At 41.0% G+C, this 21,565-nt stretch overlaps 3 protein-coding genes and 2 pseudogenes across 5 annotated transcripts; 3 read left to right on the top strand and 2 right to left on the bottom strand.

Annotated features, from left to right (window-relative positions):
* Positions 1-3,408: 3,408 nt before the first annotated feature.
* LOC135703136 (large ribosomal subunit protein eL20-like) lies at positions 3,409-4,028 on the bottom strand (annotated as a pseudogene).
* Positions 4,029-9,092: 5,064 nt separating this feature from the next.
* On the top strand, positions 9,093-9,712 carry LOC135703135 (large ribosomal subunit protein eL20-like; annotated as a pseudogene).
* Positions 9,713-12,020: 2,308 nt separating this feature from the next.
* LOC135703137 (coiled-coil domain-containing protein 22 homolog) lies at positions 12,021-14,532 on the top strand. Of its 3 annotated transcripts, none has more exons than XM_065224239.1 (5): positions 12,021-12,244; positions 12,331-12,420; positions 12,489-12,660; positions 12,721-13,692; positions 13,750-14,532. In XM_065224239.1, the coding sequence occupies exons 2-5, from the start codon at positions 12,371-12,373 to the stop codon at positions 14,341-14,343; spliced, it is 1,788 nt and encodes a 595-aa protein (XP_065080311.1). In that variant the 5' UTR covers positions 12,021-12,244; positions 12,331-12,370; the 3' UTR covers positions 14,344-14,532. The 3 variants fall into 3 exon arrangements, with proteins under 3 accessions (XP_065080311.1, XP_065080312.1, XP_065080310.1); XM_065224240.1 differs by having other exon boundaries at positions 12,021-12,211; XM_065224238.1 differs by lacking the exon at positions 12,021-12,244 and having other exon boundaries at positions 12,260-12,420.
* LOC135703139 (uncharacterized) lies at positions 14,490-16,096 on the bottom strand. Its single transcript, XM_065224241.1, has 2 exons — positions 14,924-16,096; positions 14,490-14,863 (listed from the first exon to the last, which is right to left on the bottom strand). The coding sequence occupies exons 1-2, from the start codon at positions 15,989-15,991 to the stop codon at positions 14,582-14,584; spliced, it is 1,350 nt and encodes a 449-aa protein (XP_065080313.1). The 5' UTR covers positions 15,992-16,096; the 3' UTR covers positions 14,490-14,581.
* A 220-nt stretch (positions 16,097-16,316) lies between these two features.
* RpL39 (ribosomal protein L39) lies at positions 16,317-16,936 on the top strand. The gene is made up of 3 exons (XM_065224319.1): positions 16,317-16,425; positions 16,529-16,632; positions 16,719-16,936. Exons 1-3 carry the CDS (start codon positions 16,423-16,425, stop codon positions 16,765-16,767), a joined length of 156 nt encoding a protein of 51 aa, XP_065080391.1. The 5' UTR covers positions 16,317-16,422; the 3' UTR covers positions 16,768-16,936.
* Positions 16,937-21,565: the final 4,629 nt, after the last annotated feature.

Below are 21,565 nucleotides of genomic sequence, written 5' to 3' on the forward strand. Positions count from 1 at the left end.
ACCGATGTGCATCTTTGACTTTTCCAGATGAACTTTCATAAGATATATTCATTTCATTTCACAGCTCCATCAATGCTGCATCGTACATATGATGTAAACAGAAGTAAATTGCTCAATTACTCAAAATAAAGATGATTTATCATCTTGTTATCTCTTTGAAAACCATCTAGCACTATTTTATAGTATGGTGCGTGTTGAGTACATCAAGTTCCGTTACGTTTTCCGTCGAAAATAAGTGAGTATCAATATGTTTGCCTTAAAACGGCCAAAATGAACATTTATTGAATATTGGCGTCCTATACAACCAATTCTCCATTACCACCAGCATGATACAAACTTTCCTAAGTAAATTCACTTAATTTTCACTTTCATCTTAGTGGAAATCGCACATCACCATTTTCCGAAAAAGGCAGCTGCGCAGGAGGTAACCTCTACCTGTGGGTGCAAACTTCAAAAGTTTCCACCAGAAATTATTAGTTTTTCTTTATGTACCGATTTGCCCCAAAAATCGTCTGGTTTACTTGATGAATCTACGTTACGGTCGGCCAGCCAGATGGAAATGATGTGAAAATGATAATGACGTTTTGCTATCTGTCAAATCGTATGGAATATTTTTTAGTACATCATCACTTTTGTGGTTTTGGATTTCAAACCTAGGTATCGCATGCACTGGTGCAGTTTCGCGTAGATTCATCACTTGGAGAATTAATTATATGATTTGAGTAGTAGCTACACTGAAGATCCGAGAGATGTCGCCCACTCAGTCGTAGGAAAATCATTTTTGCAGTATGGAGAATATAAGAAAATCCACGATTTGTGACTAAACATGCTTTCACAGAAGGAAACAAATAAACGAGTGTTTACCTTTTCACTATAGTAATGTACTCGTGCAATTTTTGTGCATCTAAAACTGCCCATAAAGACGATAATGAATAAAAACTGAAAATTTCCATGCATTTCCAAATGGTTTCCTACCATTCCCATACATTCGAAAGTGACTGGCCCTCTGGATGTGGATGATGTGAAAAACAACAAAACATGATTAATTTGGAAAGTATCCTCCTTCTAGTAGTTCTCACTTCGAAATGTAGGTGGCGAAAGTTTGGAAAAGTTTCACTGCAAGACGCCAATCATTTTCGACTATTTTCCATTAATATTTTTGAAACGTTTACGTTGCAAATATTAGTTCCAGTGCTCTAGGGATGATAGTGTAAGAAATTTTTAAAATATCTCGGCATAATCGAAATGCAATTAAAAATACACAAGTGCGTCACCATTATGAACTGCGTCAAATATGGTGCTGGCACGGTATCCCCCTTCCCCCCGCTAAACTGACGACACGATAATCAGCCAATTACGGTCTCTTAATAAGCTTTTTACGTTGTTATACCAACAATCAATACGAAACTAACGATTTTAAATTGGCTCACTACTTGACTAGCTTATTGGTCCCAAGCAAATCGACTAACGTACCCCATTCTAGTATAAATTCCAGTACTACACTATGTTTGTTTTGATTCGCTATGAAAGTTTGACAGATAAAATGAGTGGATTTTCCTATGTTTCGAGGGGTGAAGCGATTAGCTTGGGACCCAGGGGGTAAGTCACTCTGCCACCTTGTGTTAACACCCACAAAAACACACTCCAAACACCTTGCCACCCAGGCAGTCTCCACATAACAGATAGTTTTTCATCAATCCTGGCACCACTTCCAAGAATGTTAACATATTATGTTGTTTATAATAGACCAATCCATGATCTGATTTTATCATTCATTTTTGACAGTATGATCTGCTTTTTATTGATCTGAACCTCTCAAATGAGGAAACAAACCAAACTAATCTGCCAAATTATTTAGAACGCTTGGTTTATTTATGTGACCCAGGATATCAGCGATTTTTTGCTGTAGGTTTTTATATAGCTTATTACCCTACTTACCGTGCATTTTAATCTCTATTCTGCGGTTATTTCCTGGGTTGTTTTTAAAATTTGTAAATTTATTTTCGTGATATTATTACAGTTCATCATGGTAAAGGCGCAGCTACAAAGCAAGACCATGCTGGAGGTGGCTGGGTTCAATTCCCGGTCCGGTCTAGGAATTTTTCGGGTTGGAAAATTTCTCGACTTCCCTGGGCATAGAAGTATGATTGGACTTGCCACACAATTATACCAATGCAAAAATGGTACAGGCATCGAAAGCTCTCAATTAATAACTGTGGAAGTGAATCTAGAACACTAAGTTGAGAGCACGCAATAAGCTAATATGCGATATGCAATAAGCTTGAAATGCGAAGAAGAAGAAGAAGAAGAAGAAGAAGAAGGGTTGCTTCGTCTCACTTTGCTACAAACATATTTTTCTGAGGTATAGAATAGAAATGCCTGTAACATACAAGAAGAAGTTGAAAAATGTGTTTCACCCATAAAACCTGTCAATTTCACTTTCAGAGCGTCACAATCAGCGCAACCACTTCGTGTAACTTACAAGTACTAATTATCATTACAACATCTAATAAATTCATAATTCAAAGAAAAAATTTATAGCAAGTGAGTGGAAGCAACCCTGCTGGGAAGAAAAAAAAATCAGGTCATATACTTTTGTCTTGTACTGTTTAAGCATATCGTTGGAAATCATATTTATATATTAAATTATTATTCTATTTTCACAACTGTTTAGTTTCTGTCGAATTTTTGAAGAATAATCCTGAGGACCCTCTCGAGGACATCCCTGAGGACATCATTGAGTACTGTCCTGAGGACAACTCAGACGGTATCTGAAGATATACCCAGCTATAGCTATGAGCACATCGATAAGGACCCTGCTAAGGACATGGCTACAGACAACGATGCTCTTGCCCAAGGTAATAATAAAATAAATATATTTGGAAATAAATTGTTCCTGATGCATGTGGGCGTCTATAGTGGAATACCTGTATACAGAAGAGAGAATAATTAGTTAAAAATGGAAATTTTTCTATTCTCGCAACTTGTTAGTTTCTATCGAATTTTTGGACAGTAATCCTGAGGATAATCCTCTGGACGAAGACATCCTAGAGTACAGCCCTGAGGACAAATATGACGATATCTCTGAAGACAGACCCAGACCCAGACTCGTGCCCGTAGAGAACTACCAGTCTTATACACTTAGTACGGGGCGAAGTTTACCAGCTGTGAGCTTTCATTCGCGAGTAATCGACGTCTAAAGCCATTGTTTACAAAAGCAATTCGGCCTTTTTGAAATGTTCACACCGCATTACAAATTTAATGCGGCATGAAATCGCCAATTCAAACTCATCCATCTTCACAAAATAGTTGTTCTCAAGGGAAGCATTGAACCAACTTCCTCCAACCAGTAGGATCCACTTTTTATCCCACTCACGGATTTTCTTTCTCAATGAATCACGAAGAATGTTCACATGGTTTCTTACGGATCTTCATCATTTTTACTCCCTAAAAAAGAGTGGAATTAACAGTACATGAACGGCGGCTCCTGGTTTACTGATAGTAAGTATCCGGTCGGCGGAAAGAGAACAGCTTCCTGTAGCGCTTGTGGTGGTATCTTTGCGCCAGTGGGAAGCGGATCTTCGAGTCGTGGAACTGCTTGATGTGAGCACGACGGGTCTTGGAGGCCTCAACCGATTCGACCTTGATGATCTGTTGGGAAAACATTCGCATCAGTGATTCTTTCCGGGTCAATACTACAAAAAAGCAACTCACCTGAATGGAGTGGGCACGGGTACGGTGGCGCGAAGCCATATCGCTATAGCACTGCGTGACAGCACCGCCAACGGTCAGATCACGATTCTCGCGGTTCATGTTGTGGGTACCGGAACGGGAATCGTAGCGCAGCCAGATGCCGAAGTTCTTCACGCACAGCGGAGTTTTCTCCAGGATACGCTTGACCGAGGCAATCTCACGGGTGGCCTTCTTGAACTTACGCAGCTGCCGCAGGAGTACCAGAAACGGGACTTGGCCACGATCTGGTCCGGTGCGAAGATGTGCATCAATTCCGCCATGTATCACGCACAGACTGTCGTTTGCTTATTGGATTTTACAGGATTTTACCATAGGAGTAAAGAGCTATAGCTGGTATACAGTCACCGTCAACGCCAATAAACAACGACGATCGCAGGGGGATCTGTCATTTTCAGCGATGTGGAAGTCATGGTTGCCAGTAAACATTGTATGTTGCCGCTTGACGTTTTGACAGCTCATTCGACACAGAAACACCCTGAAACACCCAAAAACACACAAGAAACACAATCAGCACAGTCACAAGGTGGCAGAGTGACTTACCCCCTGTTGGGACCGCAGAGAGTACCAGAGCTAAGCCAAAAAGTTGAGCACGTTTCTTCGGGACATTCTGGTCTTAGAGTTACCTCTATGGTATTAGCATAGAGGCTTGGCTCAGCTCTGGTACTCTCTTCCGCTGCTTTCTTGTCCATCTTGTTTCACTATGTCAAGGCTGGTAGTGATGCACTTTTTAGTGTGATTTGGTCACTTTTTTCAATTCAGTCACTAAAAAGTCTCTTTTTTTAAGGCCAAGTCACTAAAGTCACTTTTTCTTGTAATAAGTCACTATTTTCAACCTTTTTAGCGTGATTTTATTTCAAGATTGATTATTCTTTGCGTTGTGACGCTTAATCGTCTTTCTCTATACACAGGATGTCTACTCATTTTTCTGGATAAAATAACCAGAGTTTTCCAAGTAAGTAAGTCCAAGATCAAAAATATTCAATGTCTTGAAGTTTCGTATTCCACGTACAAGTTCAAGATATTGAAAATATTTAAAGTGCCTGAATTAAGTAAAAAAAAATGATTTATTTCAAGTTCGTAATTAACTTTATAATAGATTAGAGATCTTCAATGCAGTCCCATTAACTTTACAACAATTGTAGCAACTTTGGAGAAGTTCTGAGGAATGAAAGGAAATGCTGAGAATTTCAGTGAAGCTCTATAAACAAACTGCAGAACATAAGGGGAGCTGAAAATATGGGAAAATTACTGGAAGCTCAAAGCGGTTCTTTTAGCATCCGAGACTTTTCAGGAACTTTTATGAAGTTCCTAGAATTTCAGAGAACTTAACAGGTGTCAAGTGAACTTGAGAAATTTAGAAAACTTTAGAGGTATTGTCAGGGGTATTGTGCAAATTTTTAAGAAATTCTTAGCCCCTCAGAAAAGCTAGATAGATTAAAAATCTATAATCGTAAATTTAGATAAATTCACGATAGTTCCATGATGTGCTGAAAAACAAATCGAGAACCCTTAAGATGTTATGCGAATTTCAGGGAAGTAGGGGGAGGAGGGGCATAGTGAGCATCTCTCAATTTGGCCCTGGATCTCTAGCTGCATGAAACAAATCAACTGTTTGTAGGTTCAATATCATTATGATATTGATTTTAGCACCAACCAATTTGTTCCGAACAGCCGGAAGTCCAAGCTGGTGCACGGGATGCTCACTATGCCCCTCTTACCCCTACACAGACCTTCAGAGAATTTCAGGGAAATTTGAAGGTGTTTACGGGAATTCTATTTATTTTCGAGCAGAATCGAGATCTTCAATAGAATTAAGAGCTTTATAGAAGCTTCGGTAACATCAAGACAGGTCAGAGAATCAAAGGCAGTTCAAATAATTTCAAGGAAATATTTGAAACCTTAAAGAAATATCGAGAAACTCAGTGAATTTCCGAAAACTTCAGCAAAGCTCCGAGAGAAATCCTGGAAGTTTTATGAACGTTGGGAAAACGTGAGAGTATGTTAAGGGTGTTATGCGGAAATTTAGCTGAGTTGATAAGAGAACATCAACGAAGTTACATTAATAACAAAAAGCGAGAACTTTTAGCAAGCCAGCGATATGTTCAAGAAATTCCAGAGAACTAAATTTAGATATTTTTATATAGTTTAATGATATTCAGCGAAGTTCCGAGTACTTCGAGGACGATCAGATAGCGTCAGAATAATCCCATTAACTTAAAAAAAATTTGCAGCGACTTACAAGGAGTTCCGTGGAATTATAGGGTATTCCAAGACTTCTATGATTGATCCTAAAACGTCAGAAGCGTCAAGGAATTATAAATATATATACCACAAAATTTGCTGAATTATTAAACAAATTTAGAGAACTCCAGGTAAGCATAGATAAGTTCAGTGAAAAGCGAGTGTTAATAATCGTTATAATACTTGAGTTACATTTTCAAAACTTCAAGGAAAACTAATTAATTTCAGTAAAGTTGCTGGTTCTCTAAACTACTGATAACTTCAGGGTAGTGTAGAGAACTTTTAAGAAATTCAGTAATCGTTCAGGCACAAGGCAAGTTTAGATGATTGAAGAAGTTTTAAATTAGTGCCGATAATTTAGGGGAAGTTTTATGAACTTCAGAAAAATCTTGAGAACTTCATTGAAAATCATAGAACACCATTTCGTTCTAATTCCATGAAAATCGAGGGAGCATAAAAGTTCAATAAATGTAGAAAAACTTCGGAAACTTCACAGAAGAACAGTGGTCTTCAGAAACCAAAAAAAAAAATATTTTTAATTTATTTCTTACAAGGGGGTAAGTCACTCTACCACCTTGTGCTAACACCCACAAAAACACACTTCAAACACCCACTAACACGCGTCCGTCGCATAAAAGCTAATGTTTCATGAATTCTGGCACCACTGCCATTAATTTTTACGTTTGTTGAAATATTGGCGTTTACGGCGACTCTGTAGCTCTTTACTCCTATGAGAAAATCCATAAGCAAACGTCAGACTGTGCGTGAAACATGGCGGACTTTGTACTATCCTTTCACTCCACCGAAAATTCCCATAAGAAACTGTCTAAATTTGCTGGAAGAGCAAATTTTTCGACGGTGCCGTCAACGCCAATTTAGTTGTTTTTTTCTTCCAAGACTCAATCCCTTCAAATAGAACAGTGAATTATTCTCCACCACCTGCTGTTGCTGCTGTTGCGGTGGCATTCCAAACTTGTCGAATTTTCTACCAGGGGACAGGTATCAGAATTTCATTTCATCTTCAGCGCGTTTGGCTTCGCTTTCCCTGAGTTGCTCTTTACGGGCGTACGGCTGTTTGTTTGAACTGTATAGAGATAGGAGCATTGTCAGGTTATATTTTGGGAATCTAGCAGGTAAGTGTTAGATCTCATAACTTAGGATTATTGCTAATGGAATATATTATTTTCTAGATGGTGTGCAACATTGTGCAGATGAACTCGTTCCTAGAACCTAATCAATTTGGAACGAATTCTCATCGCCACTAAAAATGTAAAATAAATCGACATAGTGAAACAAGATGGACAAGAAAGCAGCGGAACACCTACGTGAAGATGCCAAGGATGGTGACCATCTGAAACAATTTCGGAGGAAGTTAAACGAGAGAGGTTCTAAAGTTGGGTAAAAATGATTACTACCAGTAAAGAATAAAATGTTTTATAATTTAGTTGTGATGAGAACTTTTAATGATTAACTGTTAATGAAAAAAATCTTCCGGTTACTCCCAGCCGAGCTCCCAGCTTTATTAGGCTTCCATATTAAATTTAAAATGGTTAGAAAAGTCAACAATGTTTTGTCGGTAGGTACGGCTAAATCTTCATCTTGGTTGACCCACGAAACGCTATTAATTGTATGCTTCGTTGAAATGTCTGGTGGTAGTGGTGCAACGGAAGCCGATCCCAGTGGTATGGATATCGGATCGTCGCCTTCGATCTTGATATTCACCAATTCCACATTGATCGAGCCATTCTCATGCATCAAAACGGATTGTACAGCTTCTCAACTGTTGGGTTGGTCCCGAATAGTCAACATTCAAAATTAATCTGAAACAAGCATTCAAAAAGGATTAAAAATATAATATATGAGTCACGCTTGAATGCCATGATTAATACCCCGTTCACATTCTAGCCTATATCACGTAATATAGGCTGTTTTGCAATGAGCACTCATACATAGGATTTCCAGGACGTTTTGTTATAATCACAGTTACATAGGCCATTTATGTGTTCAACATTATTTGTTTGTTTTTAAGCATTATGAGTACATAATTTAAGTTATACGAGTTAAACGAACAATATGAGTATTGGACAATGCATCAACTTTTTTTCAACGGTATATCGCAACACTGCCCACAGATTGTTTTGGTCGATCGTTGGTGGTCGCGTGAGCTGCTTTTTATTTGATAACAGTGTTAGTTTAGGGGCTGTTCATTAACTACGTAGACAGCTTTTCCGTATTCTTGACCCCGCCTCCCTCCCCATGCGTAGACAATTGTCCATATTAAAATTTCAAAATTTGTATGGGCCGTGGATAATTGTCAAACACCCCCCACCACCCCACGCGGAAATAGTAGAAAAATGCTTGACATGAAAATTCCGATATGCACAATCACATTGTTTTGGTTTGTTTGAACATTTTAGACGTTTTACTCGTATAAACACAAATGACCGAAGTACAGATCTGCATTGTTTTGGTTTTTTTTCTGAAAATTCAAACGTTTGTCTTGATGAACATAGTCAAACGTCTTATGTAACAGTGAAACATCGTTAATGCAAATTTGGACTTCAGACGTTTTGTTCATTTAGAATTTTCTCAATTCAATTGACATTAATCTGAATGTGTGTGTGTGTGCATAATGTTCTTAGGTACAAATGTTACAATGTGCATTTATAAACTCGATTTGTTTACATTTGTTACTTAGGACCTTTTGAAAAGTTAGGCGAGAATTGCTTCATAAAGCAAAGCTAGCCTTTTGCCGGGGAAGCAGTTGCTTAAATTGCGTACACTCAAAAAATAAATCGATAAATTAAAAAAATTAAAGCGTTGGTAGCAGGGGGTAAGTCACTCTGCCACCTTGTGACTGTGCTGATTGTGTTTCTTGTGTGTTTTTGGGTGTTTCAGGGTGTTTCTGTGTCGAATGAGCTGTCAAAACGTCAAGCGGCAACATACAATGTTTACTGGCAACCATGACTTCCACATCGCTGAAAATGACAGATCCCCCTGCGATCGTCGTTGTTTATTGGCGTTGACGGTGACTGTATACCAGCTATAGCTCTTTACTCCTATGGTAAAATCCTGTAAAATCCAATAAGCAAACGACAGTCTGTGCGTGATACATGGCGGAATTGATGCACATCTTCGCACCGGACCAGATCGTGGCCAAGTCCCGTTTCTGGTACTCCTGCGGCAGCTGCGTAAGTTCAAGAAGGCCACCCGTGAGATTGCCTCGGTCAAGCGTATCCTGGAGAAAACTCCGCTGTGCGTGAAGAACTTCGGCATCTGGCTGCGCTACGATTCCCGTTCCGGTACCCACAACATGAACCGCGAGAATCGTGATCTGACCGTTGGCGGTGCTGTCACGCAGTGCTATAGCGATATGGCTTCGCGCCACCGTACCCGTGCCCACTCCATTCAGGTGAGTTGCTTTTTTGTAGTATTGACCCGGAAAGAATCACTGATGCGAATGTTTTCCCAACAGATCATCAAGGTCGAATCGGTTGAGGCCTCCAAGACCCGTCGTGCTCACATCAAGCAGTTCCACGACTCGAAGATCCGCTTCCCACTGGCGCAAAGATACCACCACAAGCGCTACAGGAAGCTGTTCTCTTTCCGCCGACCGGATACTTACTATCAGTAAACCAGGAGCCGCCGTTCATGTACTGTTAATTCCACTCTTTTTTAGGGAGTAAAAATGATGAAGATCCGTAAGAAACCATGTGAACATTCTTCGTGATTCATTGAGAAAGAAAATCCGTGAGTGGGATAAAAAGTGGATCCTACTGGTTGGAGGAAGTTGGTTCAATGCTTCCCTTGAGAACAACTATTTTGTGAAGATGGATGAGTTTGAATTGGCGATTTCATGCCGCATTAAATTTGTAATGCGGTGTGAACATTTCAAAAAGGCCGAATTGCTTTTGTAAACAATGGCTTTAGACGTCGATTACTCGCGAATGAAAGCTCACAGCTGGTAAACTTCGCCCCGTACTAAGTGTATAAGACTGGTAGTTCTCTACGGGCACGAGTCTGGGTCTGGGTCTGTCTTCAGAGATATCGTCATATTTGTCCTCAGGGCTGTACTCTAGGATGTCTTCGTCCAGAGGATTATCCTCAGGATTACTGTCCAAAAATTCGATAGAAACTAACAAGTTGCGAGAATAGAAAAATTTCCATTTTTAACTAATTATTCTCTCTTCTGTATACAGGTATTCCACTATAGACGCCCACATGCATCAGGAACAATTTATTTCCAAATATATTTATTTTATTATTACCTTGGGCAAGAGCATCGTTGTCTGTAGCCATGTCCTTAGCAGGGTCCTTATCGATGTGCTCATAGCTATAGCTGGGTATATCTTCAGATACCGTCTGAGTTGTCCTCAGGACAGTACTCAATGATGTCCTCAGGGATGTCCTCGAGAGGGTCCTCAGGATTATTCTTCAAAAATTCGACAGAAACTAAACAGTTGTGAAAATAGAATAATAATTTAATATATAAATATGATTTCCAACGATATGCTTAAACAGTACAAGACAAAAGTATATGACCTGATTTTTTTTTCTTCCCAGCAGGGTTGCTTCCACTCACTTGCTATAAATTTTTTCTTTGAATTATGAATTTATTAGATGTTGTAATGATAATTAGTACTTGTAAGTTACACGAAGTGGTTGCGCTGATTGTGACGCTCTGAAAGTGAAATTGACAGGTTTTATGGGTGAAACACATTTTTCAACTTCTTCTTGTATGTTACAGGCATTTCTATTCTATACCTCAGAAAAATATGTTTGTAGCAAAGTGAGACGAAGCAACCCTTCTTCTTCTTCTTCTTCTTCTTCTTCTTCGCATTTCAAGCTTATTGCATATCGCATATTAGCTTATTGCGTGCTCTCAACTTAGTGTTCTAGATTCACTTCCACAGTTATTAATTGAGAGCTTTCGATGCCTGTACCATTTTTGCATTGGTATAATTGTGTGGCAAGTCCAATCATACTTCTATGCCCAGGGAAGTCGAGAAATTTTCCAACCCGAAAAATTCCTAGACCGGACCGGGAATTGAACCCAGCCACCTCCAGCATGGTCTTGCTTTGTAGCTGCGCCTTTACCATGATGAACTGTAATAATATCACGAAAATAAATTTACAAATTTTAAAAACAACCCAGGAAATAACCGCAGAATAGAGATTAAAATGCACGGTAAGTAGGGTAATAAGCTATATAAAAACCTACAGCAAAAAATCGCTGATATCCTGGGTCACATAAATAAACCAAGCGTTCTAAATAATTTGGCAGATTAGTTTGGTTTGTTTCCTCATTTGAGAGGTTCAGATCAATAAAAAGCAGATCATACTGTCAAAAATGAATGATAAAATCAGATCATGGATTGGTCTATTATAAACAACATAATATGTTAACATTCTTGGAAGTGGTGCCAGGATTGATGAAAAACTATCTGTTATGTGGAGACTGCCTGGGTGGCAAGGTGTTTGGAGTGTGTTTTTGTGGGTGTTAACACAAGGTGGCAGAGTGACTTACCCCCTGGTTGGTAGCATTAAAAGTTTGCGTTGGTTCTTTTTGGTAGAAAGCGGTTTGCTTTCAAAACAAAATTCATCTAACTGTTAAATCAAAAGTAGCGCACACACTACCGTTAAAAGTATAAACTTTTGAAATGAATTGTACTACTGTCAAATGGATAGTGTTGAAATTAAAATAGATTATTTTTGTTTCGAAACAAGCATGAAAGTTCTTTATCGCTCAGGCGCTGAGTAAACCGAGAGAAAACCTCAATTTTTAGAAATTTGACCAAGCAACTGGGTAAAAGTGACTCTTTTTGAGTTATTCTCATTGGCCGTGCACCCACACCATCCCTGCAGCCAGCATTTAATTTTTACCCGACCAAAGTAAATAAAGCATAAATTTTCGCATGCATGTATTGGTTCGTGTGTATGTTGACCAAAAATTTCACAATCTGTCAGAAGACGAAATAAATTATTAACATTATTATTTTTACAACCGAGTAGCTGTTTGCTCGCCGATTTGATAAGCAATTTTTATTTAATTTTCCGCTGATGGTGGTTTGAGTGAGTGCTTAGTGAACTACGAAAAGTGCAACGTTCGTGTCGGTCCGTTTGGACGTCCTGCTGTTGTTGCTCGTTATCATCTAGCAGCAGCTCCGTTTACACTCATATTAATCCGTCGGTTTGTGGGTTCTGCAGAGTTGAGAAAGTAAAGAAAAGAGGCAAATACCTATGCGTATACGTGAGTGAGGAAACTGAAACGTCCCACTTCTTGACAAACAAGCACTCGCTAGCACTGACTGATTAATCAATTGAACAACTCCACAGGCATCGGTGACTTGTAAGGTTTCCATTTGCAACCGGAACCATGGATGAGATTGACAATATCATTCTTCACTCGTTGCGGCAAATTGAATGGTTTGTTGCATAGCGGTCTTTCATCTGTAGTAAATAATTAAGCTTTTTAATTCTCATATCTATTCAAGCAATCTCGATGAAGAAGTCACGAGCTTGGAAGACATCAGCCCGTCGCTGTTGGTTCAAATTGTATCGAAATGTATTACGCTGATCGACCCCAGTCTGGATCTCCCTCGATCGTTACCGCCCGGAATGGCGCAGAGGTTCACCGTCACTGCTAGCCTCGCGGAAGCATGTCGGGTATAATTTGTTCAGGGGGCGATGGTTTGTTCGTTGTGATTGAAAGCCTGATTTTTTTAGACGATAGGCTACCGGCGAGACATTGGCTACCAGACGTTTCTGTACTCGAATGTGGCGGAAGTTCGTCGGGTGTTGATGTTTTTGGTTGAAAAGCTTCCGAAGGATTCGGCCGATAAAGCTGCGGGTAGTGGACAACCGCTGGACAGTGCCACTGAGTTGGAGAATCGAATTTTGAGTACCTTGCAGAGCCAACTGCACGCACCCTGGATGCCAGAGTTCTGCCGAATGGGATTACTGGAAGGTAATCGGGATGGTGGAGTCAGCGATTCGCAAGCACAAATAGCATTCCGTCGGTTCGTTCCCAAGAAGATTAGCGTTCCATTCATTACCCAGGCCGATGTCGCTGCAGAAGTCAAAGAGTTTTGGTCCCGTAGAAATTTGGACGGCCTCGATGAGGGTAGTTTGATTCCGTCGTTGATAGTTGCCAACGATGGAGGAATGAAATCGAACGCGACCGGCGGTGCCATTGATGAGGTAGATCGCCAGTTTAGGCTACCTTCGTCGAATGAAAAGTTACTAGAGTACTTTTCAAATAGTGTGTCAAATCAGCGGAAGGTTGAACCTAGTGGTGCATTGGGTGCGGTGGTTCAGAAAGTGATTTTGGAGCAGGTTTCGGTTGAGTCGAAACCGGGCAAGACCCCGTTAGAGTCGCTCCAGGACGATATAGATGCACTGCGGGAGGAGATCGAGCAGAACGTTGAGGAAAATGCGGCTGTGCACGGTAGTCGAACTGAGCTGGGAGAGTCGATGGAGGTCTATCGGAGAGCAATTGTTAAATTGAAAGAGGAGAAGAAGATCAAGGAACGAACGCATATTTTGCTCGAAGATCCGGAGGTGAACGTGAAGAAGCTGGAGGCGATCATTGCTGCCGGGGGAGAACGGATGAAGAAGCTGCAGGATCAGTGGGATGCCCATCGGACTCCGCTCGTTGAGACACTGGAAGCGCATCGCGTGAAGAATTCCGATAAATTGGTGAGCTGGTTGTTTGATTTGTTGTAAAACTTATAAAAATCCTTTTTCATTCCACAGTCCAAATCCCAGCAAGTTCTAGACCAAATCGAATCTACCCGACAAAAGTGCGAGGAAGTGGTCGTCGATTTGCAAACCAAGGGTGCCATGCATGTCCGTCTACAGAAGGAATTCGAGAAGCTGAACAAAACTATCAGCCGGACGGCCTACACCAGTCGGATTCTGGAGATCATTGGTAACATTCGCAAGCAGAAGAATGGCATCGACAAAATCCTGCAGGACACGCGCACACTACAGAAAGAGCTAAACACCATCACCGGCCAGCTGGACCGACAATTTACCGTGACGGATGATTTGATATTCCGCAATGCCAAGAAGGACGAACACTCTAAGCGGGCCTATAAGCTGCTTGTTACGCTCCATTCGGACTGCGAGGAGCTCATCAAGCTGGTGCAGGACACCGGTGCCATCAAGCGTGAGTTGCGCGATCTAGAGGATCAGATCGAAAGCGAGAAAACCCGGAACACAGCTGCCAATCTCGGACAGATTACGCACGACCTGACCGAGATGCAGAGCGAAAGTCAACGGCTTGAGGAGAGCATACGCCGGTTGATGGTTGACGGAACATTAGGGCAAGCGAGTAAGTTTGTTTAAATTTGTAAAACTGATCATTTTTTTTAATTATCCACACGCAAGACTAACGGAATATTTTAGGAACGAATGTTAAGAGTTAAGGAAGGCAAAGAAAGATGTAGCATCAGCTTCTGTCCACACAAAATTGATTAAGACGATACTCAAAAGAGAAGAGAACACACTAAAGTGCCCATGGAAAGCTTTATTCAACTTTTGCTGGTTTGATTTATACTATTGAAAGAACGGCCCCATCCATCGTTTACTGCTGTTCCTGTCGCTGACGAACCTCCGGCGGAATGTAGCCTTCGTCCACGACACGTGGCTTCTTCTTTTTACCGAACCAGCGTTTCGGATAGAACACCTTTTTGCTGTCGATTTGCAGGTCGATCTTGTCCTCGTTTTCAAAGAACCACAACTTCTGTTCTTCCTGTTCCATTTCCCTCGCCACCCGTTCCACGTCCTGGATGCGTTTAGCTCGCTGCAGCCGAGCCAGTTCCTCTTCAAGACGCTGCTGCCGTACCTCGCACCAGTCGCTGTAGATCTGTGAAAATTAAAGGTTGATCAATACACGAAATTCAACACTACTTTACCCCGTCCGCACCTTGACCTGTTCCGTGATCTGTCGCTGCTCGTTATCGGCTACACTCTTATTGACCTCACCGAGCAGAAGCTTTTCGAAGCTGTCGTTGTTCACCTTCACGCTCGATTCAATCTTCCCAACTGCCTCCACCAGTCGAGTATAATCCTCGTCCTCCTTGTTCTCCACTTTCTCCAGGAACGTCCGCACCAGCTTCACAACGTCTCCGTTGATTTCTAACCCTTTGCCACACGTATACTCCACCGCCTTGGTCCACTTCTGATGTAGCACCAAACCAAGCAATTTGCAGCTATCTCCCACCACTCCGGTTCCCCAATTCAATCCCAAAGTACAGAAAGTCTTCCCGAGCAGCAGCTTCGAATCCCTCAGGTCGAAGTGATCATCGAAGTACTCATTCCGAAGGAACTTGACCCGAACCTTAACCTCGTTCTTTTTCTTTTTCTTCTCCTCCGCTGGATCGGCCGGCGGCGGTGGAATCAAATCATCAAAATGGTCAATCTCATCACCCTTGACGTATCGATAGCATCCGTACGTGGCCAGGGAACGCGTAATGGGATTGCTGAAATCCTCCTGCAGTCCCAGCAAGGTGGCGAACCGTGCTGCCCATTTGAACTCGTTCGTCGTTACCAACCGATCCAGTGCTAGATTTGCCGTAAAATCGTCCAAAAATACACCGTAACCGATCCGGTTGTCCAGCATTTCAATCAACTCCGCATAGTGACTGTGCTCGATGTAGTTCCGGGCGACGGCATGTTGTGTCGAGTGCAAAATGTTCGATGCTTCTTCCGTCAGGCGGAATTTGTACATCAAATCGGCCACCTCGTCGATATGCGAATCGTCCACCAGCTTGTTGGCATAGATATCGATATCGATGGCCGAAACCTTATTCTTCTGTTGGAATTTTTGTTCCAGCTCGTAGTAGAGTGCTTCATGGTTCACCTTCGACAGCACCGGTGTGCTGAGCCTTGCTTGCCATGCTTCCCTGCATAAATACGCCTCCGAGAGGAAGTTCCTCTGAATAGTCAGCAACGTTCGATAAGTGGAACCTGATTTTAGCACTTGCTTCAACATTTTGGCGACAAACCCTACTTAAATGGGCTTAGAAATTAGTATTTTAATTTTTCACTGAAACACACGACTCTGTTATGAAAGCACCCATGACACAGTGTGGCCAGATAGTTTAAATTCTTTGTAAACAAACCCACTGCTGTCATCTGAGCATAGAATTTATGCTTTATTATTAATTTTAGTTGGGAAGTACTTACAGCAGGGCTGCACCTCAGCACCTCCTTTCTACATTTTCCAGCGACACCTGTTGGAAGCCCGACCAAAAACTAATCTTCGCTCACCAAAAGAGAGCGCCCTCGTCGCCAAAATGTTGCGTTTCCGCCTGAACCCCTCACCTGTCAAAAACCTCACAAGTTTGCGTTCGTCAACTTCCGACAAGCCGCTGACGATCTCTTTTCCGTCAAATTGCACTGAGGTGAACACATTTGACCGAGATGGTGCGTAAAAACATTGAATTTTCTACCGGTTTCGGGCGAGCAAATCGCTTGTCGTAGTTGAAAAAGTGTACTAACTAACAATGCCTTTCGTTTCCCGTTGCAGTCGGCCCACAAGACTTTCCGGATTAAGCAGAAGCTGGCCAAAAAGCTGAAGCAAAACAGACCCATTCCACAATGGATCAGAATGCGCACTGGTAACACGATCCGGTAAGTTTGTTCGATTGTTACCTATATACGTAGGAAATCTCCGAGTTCTAATGAGCGGTTTTTTTTTTTAATTTCGATCCCTGCAGCTACAACGCCAAGCGCCGTCACTGGAGACGTACCAAGCTGAAGCTGTAAGCTTCGGACGCGGACCGGTTATACCACGATTCTCTGTTTACATCTTATCGATCTATCGTGGAGAATGTTTGCTTCCTGGCTTCGCTGCTGTTCCGAGATTTCCAGTCTCATCGGATAATTGACTTCCTCGGAATCGGGGAAGTGTTGTTATAAAGGTGCAGACGACAAATGTAGGCGATTTAAATTTTTTTTGTCTGAAACAGTATGAGTGTCTAATGAACGGTGAAAGTGATGTCTGTCGCTGGATCCCGTGGATTAATCGCTAAAGAATAAACTGTGAAGTCTGGAAGTGGAGATTCTGCTGAAAAACACTGGTGATTAGTTTGAGTTGCACGGAACTGAAAGAAAATCTCCGTATATCCACGTCGGTTGTAGAGGATCGCAAATTTTCGAACCCTGTGAAGAATCCAATTCGACATCTATCCAACGGTAGGGTGACCATCTTTTTTGTATTCAAATTTTGATCACGATGGAGCCGATTTCGATTGAACTTCGGTGTCAATCCTCCCTATTTTGCGAGTCGTGATTCTCCGTCACTAATGTGGTGGTTCGTCTTGTGAGGTTACTCTCAGTGCAAATCAAATGGACAGTCACCTAACTAGTTACAGAGTTTCACACAGGGTTGTTACGACAACGCGGATTTGCTTATCATTATTTTTTGTATTGTTCGAACAAAAACAACAATATGGGTGCATATTTTGTTCTGACGCGATGTTACTTACCTCAGATTCGTTATAGTGCGGATTGGCGCGTTTTTAATTTAAAATTCGCGTGGATTTGATGCGATTTTGATTTAAAGTTCGCGCGGATTTGGCACGGATTTTATTTCAAATTTCTCGTAAAAAAAAGTCGTCACACGACTCGCTGAATAGGAAGAATGCTTGCATTATTTACTGCCGTCATTAACGTAACATTTTCATGTCCTGTTAAATTCCTTTTCGTGATTACCTCTCACCCCAGCAGGTCTGGGTTCAATCCCAGTCGGCGCCGTCGGGTTGTTCTGAGGCGATCACGAGGAGGGAAGTTAAGCCGTTGGTCCCCGGTTTATGGGTATGATGGGTCGATAGGTGGTAGGGTCCAGGTGTGTGGGAACTGCCCTGCCTTCCTGGCGTTGGTAGCATTGGTGCTCAGCACGGAAAACAAATCAAGGAAAAAAAAGGACACAAAACAGAACAATTCAAGAGCAAATTTTCATTACGTCGAAAGTAACAAAGGTAAACAAATTCGAGATATCAGTGTCAATCGATGCTCCTGCTTATTACACTTATACTGTCCGAATATAGGATCACATCCCATTTTTAAATTCATTTACCAGTCAAATTGCTTTTTGACGTAATCACCTTCCGATCAAAATATGTTCAATGTTACCTACTTAAGTCACCCGATTTCTATGGAGATGCCGTTTGTCTTAAGTAACAGCGCAGATAAACCCGTGAAAAGTGTACGTTCGTCGTTTCGCTCTCTTATTATTAAAGTGAATAAATCGAACTGTTTGTTGCTAAGATGATTTCGTCTTAAAATGATGAAGGGGCTGTACTTAAGGAGACGTGATTGATAATTCTTCCGAATATCCTGGTAAATACACTTTGACTTAAGTAACATTAGGGGGCCAGCAAACGACTTATAATAACTTTTGACTCGCACACGCTTACTAACACCACAAGCAGGAAGGGGAAATTTCCCCTATCTGATGGTAGTGTTAGCATGCGTGGGCGAGCTACTAGTTACGCCAAATCGACGATCAAATGCACTGATACGTCCCTTTGAAAAAGTAATCGTAAATAGCAGAGTTGATAATAGAAGATTTACGCAGACTGAAACCAAAATCTACCTATATCGAGCTTAGTAGACAAACGGACTCTGTTGCGTGGGGAAGTATTGTTTGCACAAATCAAGACAATAGAGGAAACTTTCACAACCCAGGTGAAGTCATCCGAGGAGTAAACAAAAACAAAGGTTGCCAATATTTAAAAAAAATAATGCCCATTGATCGACATTAGTGCGTAACTCTTCTATTATCAACTCTGATTACATTTATTTATTTATTTATTATTCTCTTCATCGGACTTTTGTTGTCTAAATGAAGATTGATAGGGAAAAGCCTATTTGCGCAAATACACAGAAAAAAAAGTTGTTGAATATTACATCCAAACTGCTGCAACCAGGTTAATCCATCGGTTGTGTAATATGACGTTGTACGATGTACATCGATTTTGCGAACAAAATTACATCTATTGATGTAATATTGTATCTGCTTTTTGCTATTACATCATTATTTCATACATCAGCTTGAATTACATTAATCGAGTTTACATTTTTTTTTGCTGTGTAGGCGTAAAAAACCCCATATCTTTTCAAAATACAAGGAACAATATACAAAGGACAGAAAAACACATCAATTATAAAAATAAACACCGAATAATAATAATAATACCACAGACAAACAGACATAACACTCGCAAGTTGTTCATCGAACAAGCATTTAACGGTCAATTTAAAAGTATCGTAGTTGGTAGTACCGCCACCTGTGGCACGCATAGTCAATTCCCTTGCGTTTGACGTTTACACACTACCGCCATCTGTTCAGCGTACTACCCACCACAGTGTACTCAACAGATGGTGGTAATGTTTAAGCGACGATGTTTTACAGTGAGAAATATTCAATGTGTTATGTCTGTTTGTCTGTGATAATACTATGGTCACAGACAAACAGACATAACACATTGAATATTTTTCAATATAAAACATCGTCACTAAAACACTACCGCCATCTGTTGAGTATACTGTGATGGGTAGTACGCTGAACAGATGGCGGTAGTGTGTAAACGTCAAACGCAAGGGTTATTGACTATGTGCGCCACAGGTGGCGGTGCTACCAACTAAAAACATTTAAATTGACCGTTAAATGCGTGTTCGATGAACAAATTGCCAGTGTTATGTCTGTTTGTCTGTGCTATGGTCTTCATCATAAAAAAAAAAAAAAAATAACCTCGTCCTATGGCATGGAGTTGTCTTTGGATCAGTCGAGGCCGTCATCGCAGAGTTGATCGGGAACAAAAAAGGAAACAGGTAGAGTCGGTGTATAATGAGTCACGCCAAGAGAAAAACAGTTGAACTCGCATCACGGTTTTCGAAAGATTCCCATTCTTTTCACTTGGCAACAGAGGACTTTTACAACAACTTCAAATGACTTCTAGCGAGAGAAAAAATATTGCGGCTGTAGTAAATCATTATATCAGTGATTTTGTCAAATTATCTTAACAAAAAATAGTAGAAATTCTCATTACTAATCATTACCGAGCGTATCCCTAGACAATTTAGCGCTCACTGCGTGTTTATGCTCATTTCTTCGATTATATTTTATATTTTATTGCAATACCTTTCTTGAACCTTTCATAGCATCGTAATGTTTATTTACTTTGCACGATAGGTAGCCGTTTTGACAGTTCAATAAGTAGACTTGGCTTCACTCTTGGCGTGACTCATTATACACCGACTCTAGAAACAGGTAGCAAAATGCATCAGATGTACATAAATGGACAGCTACTCACCGTCTTGCAACAATTTGCTGATTGAAAGCAGTTGCATGTGTCGAACCGTATCGTCACCTTTCCCGCAGACTACGTTGAATCCGTTGACGAAATGTTTCCACTGTGCAGTTGAAATCGAAAAAAAACATAGAATTCATTGAAACGGGCAGACCATGAACCGTATTGGATCATGTAGTCCGTAATTAGCTGCACGGGGTCCGAGATGCAGGAAACTTCTCGATCGTAGAACTCGTTCAGGTGCATAGATTTCGAATTCAGCCAAAATCCCGGGAGAGTCGATTTCGCTTATCAGCACTTTTGCTGCAAAAATTGCCTGGTTAATCTTCCGCCTACGTTCAAGAGTTTCAATACCCAGTAGTTGGCAACGATCTTCGTAGGGTGGAAGGTTCGTAGGATCTACCAAGGAAGGTGGCGAAGAGCGTAACGAACGAATTTCCTCTGAACAGACTCGATCCTCGCTATCCAAACTGTTTCATATGGATACCATACTACTACACCAAATTCCAAGATCGATCGCACTAGAGAACAATATAGAGCTGTCAGGCAGGTAGGATCCCGAAAGTCATCAGAGATCTTAAAGATGAATCCGAGTTGCCTGTTAGCTTTGGCTATACTATCCGTGTAATGTAGCTTAAATGTCAAAGCAGAATCAAGTGTAATTCCTAGATCACGAACGTTGTCCACACGCTGCAGAGGTTGGTTATCGATCTATAATTGAATGCAATAGGTTTTAGCTTGCGATGGAAAGTGATGATATTGCATTTTTGAACACTCAACGTGAGAAAATTCCTAGAGCACCACTCTTCGAAACTATCGATCAGGTGCTGCAACCGCAGGCAGTCAGTGACCACGTACCAACCACGTACATCTTGACATCGTCTGCATAGAATGACCGGCAGCCAGTTGGAACACGCTAACTTGAAAGTACCCATTAATGGTTGAAAAAGACTCATTTTGAAGAAAAGTGGCTTAACTCATTATATGAGTAAATTTTTTACCCATTAATGAGTATCTGTTACCCATTAATGAGTAATTTTTAATCATTAATGGGTAACAGATACTCATTAATGGGTAAAATTGTTTAATCATTAATGAGTTAAGCCACTTTTCTTCAAAATGGGTCTTTTTTTACTCATTAATGAGTACTTTCAAGTTAGCGTGAAGCACAAACGAAGTGACAGACGACTAAGGCTGTGAACCATTTGCCGAGTTAAATTTAACTCGTGGTTAAAAGTGACATTTCGAAA

Source organism: Ochlerotatus camptorhynchus, unplaced genomic scaffold (genome assembly GCF_037179485.1).
Source record: "Ochlerotatus camptorhynchus isolate MF236.1 unplaced genomic scaffold, CSIRO-AGI_Acam_v1.1 ptg000209l, whole genome shotgun sequence".
In the NCBI taxonomy this organism is placed as follows: Eukaryota; Metazoa; Arthropoda; class Insecta; order Diptera; family Culicidae; genus Ochlerotatus; species Ochlerotatus camptorhynchus.

Bases quoted from the DNA above. Each gene is read 5' to 3' on its own strand.
- RpL39 (XM_065224319.1), top strand. The intron at 16,633-16,718 runs GTAAGTTTGTTC...CGATCCCTGCAG, and splicing joins CGCACTGGTAACACGATCCG to CTACAACGCCAAGCGCCGTC.
- LOC135703137 (XM_065224239.1), top strand. From the start codon at position 12,371: ATGGATGAGATTGACAATATCATTCTTCACTCGTTGCGGCAAATTGAA. The intron at 12,661-12,720 runs GTATAATTTGTT...TGATTTTTTTAG, and splicing joins GCCTCGCGGAAGCATGTCGG to ACGATAGGCTACCGGCGAGA. The intron at 13,693-13,749 runs GTGAGCTGGTTG...TTCATTCCACAG, and splicing joins TGAAGAATTCCGATAAATTG to TCCAAATCCCAGCAAGTTCT.
- LOC135703139 (XM_065224241.1), bottom strand. From the start codon at position 15,991: ATGTTGAAGCAAGTGCTAAAATCAGGTTCCACTTATCGAACGTTGCTG. The intron at 14,864-14,923 runs GTGCGGACGGGG...TAATTTTCACAG, and splicing joins AGATCACGGAACAGGTCAAG to ATCTACAGCGACTGGTGCGA.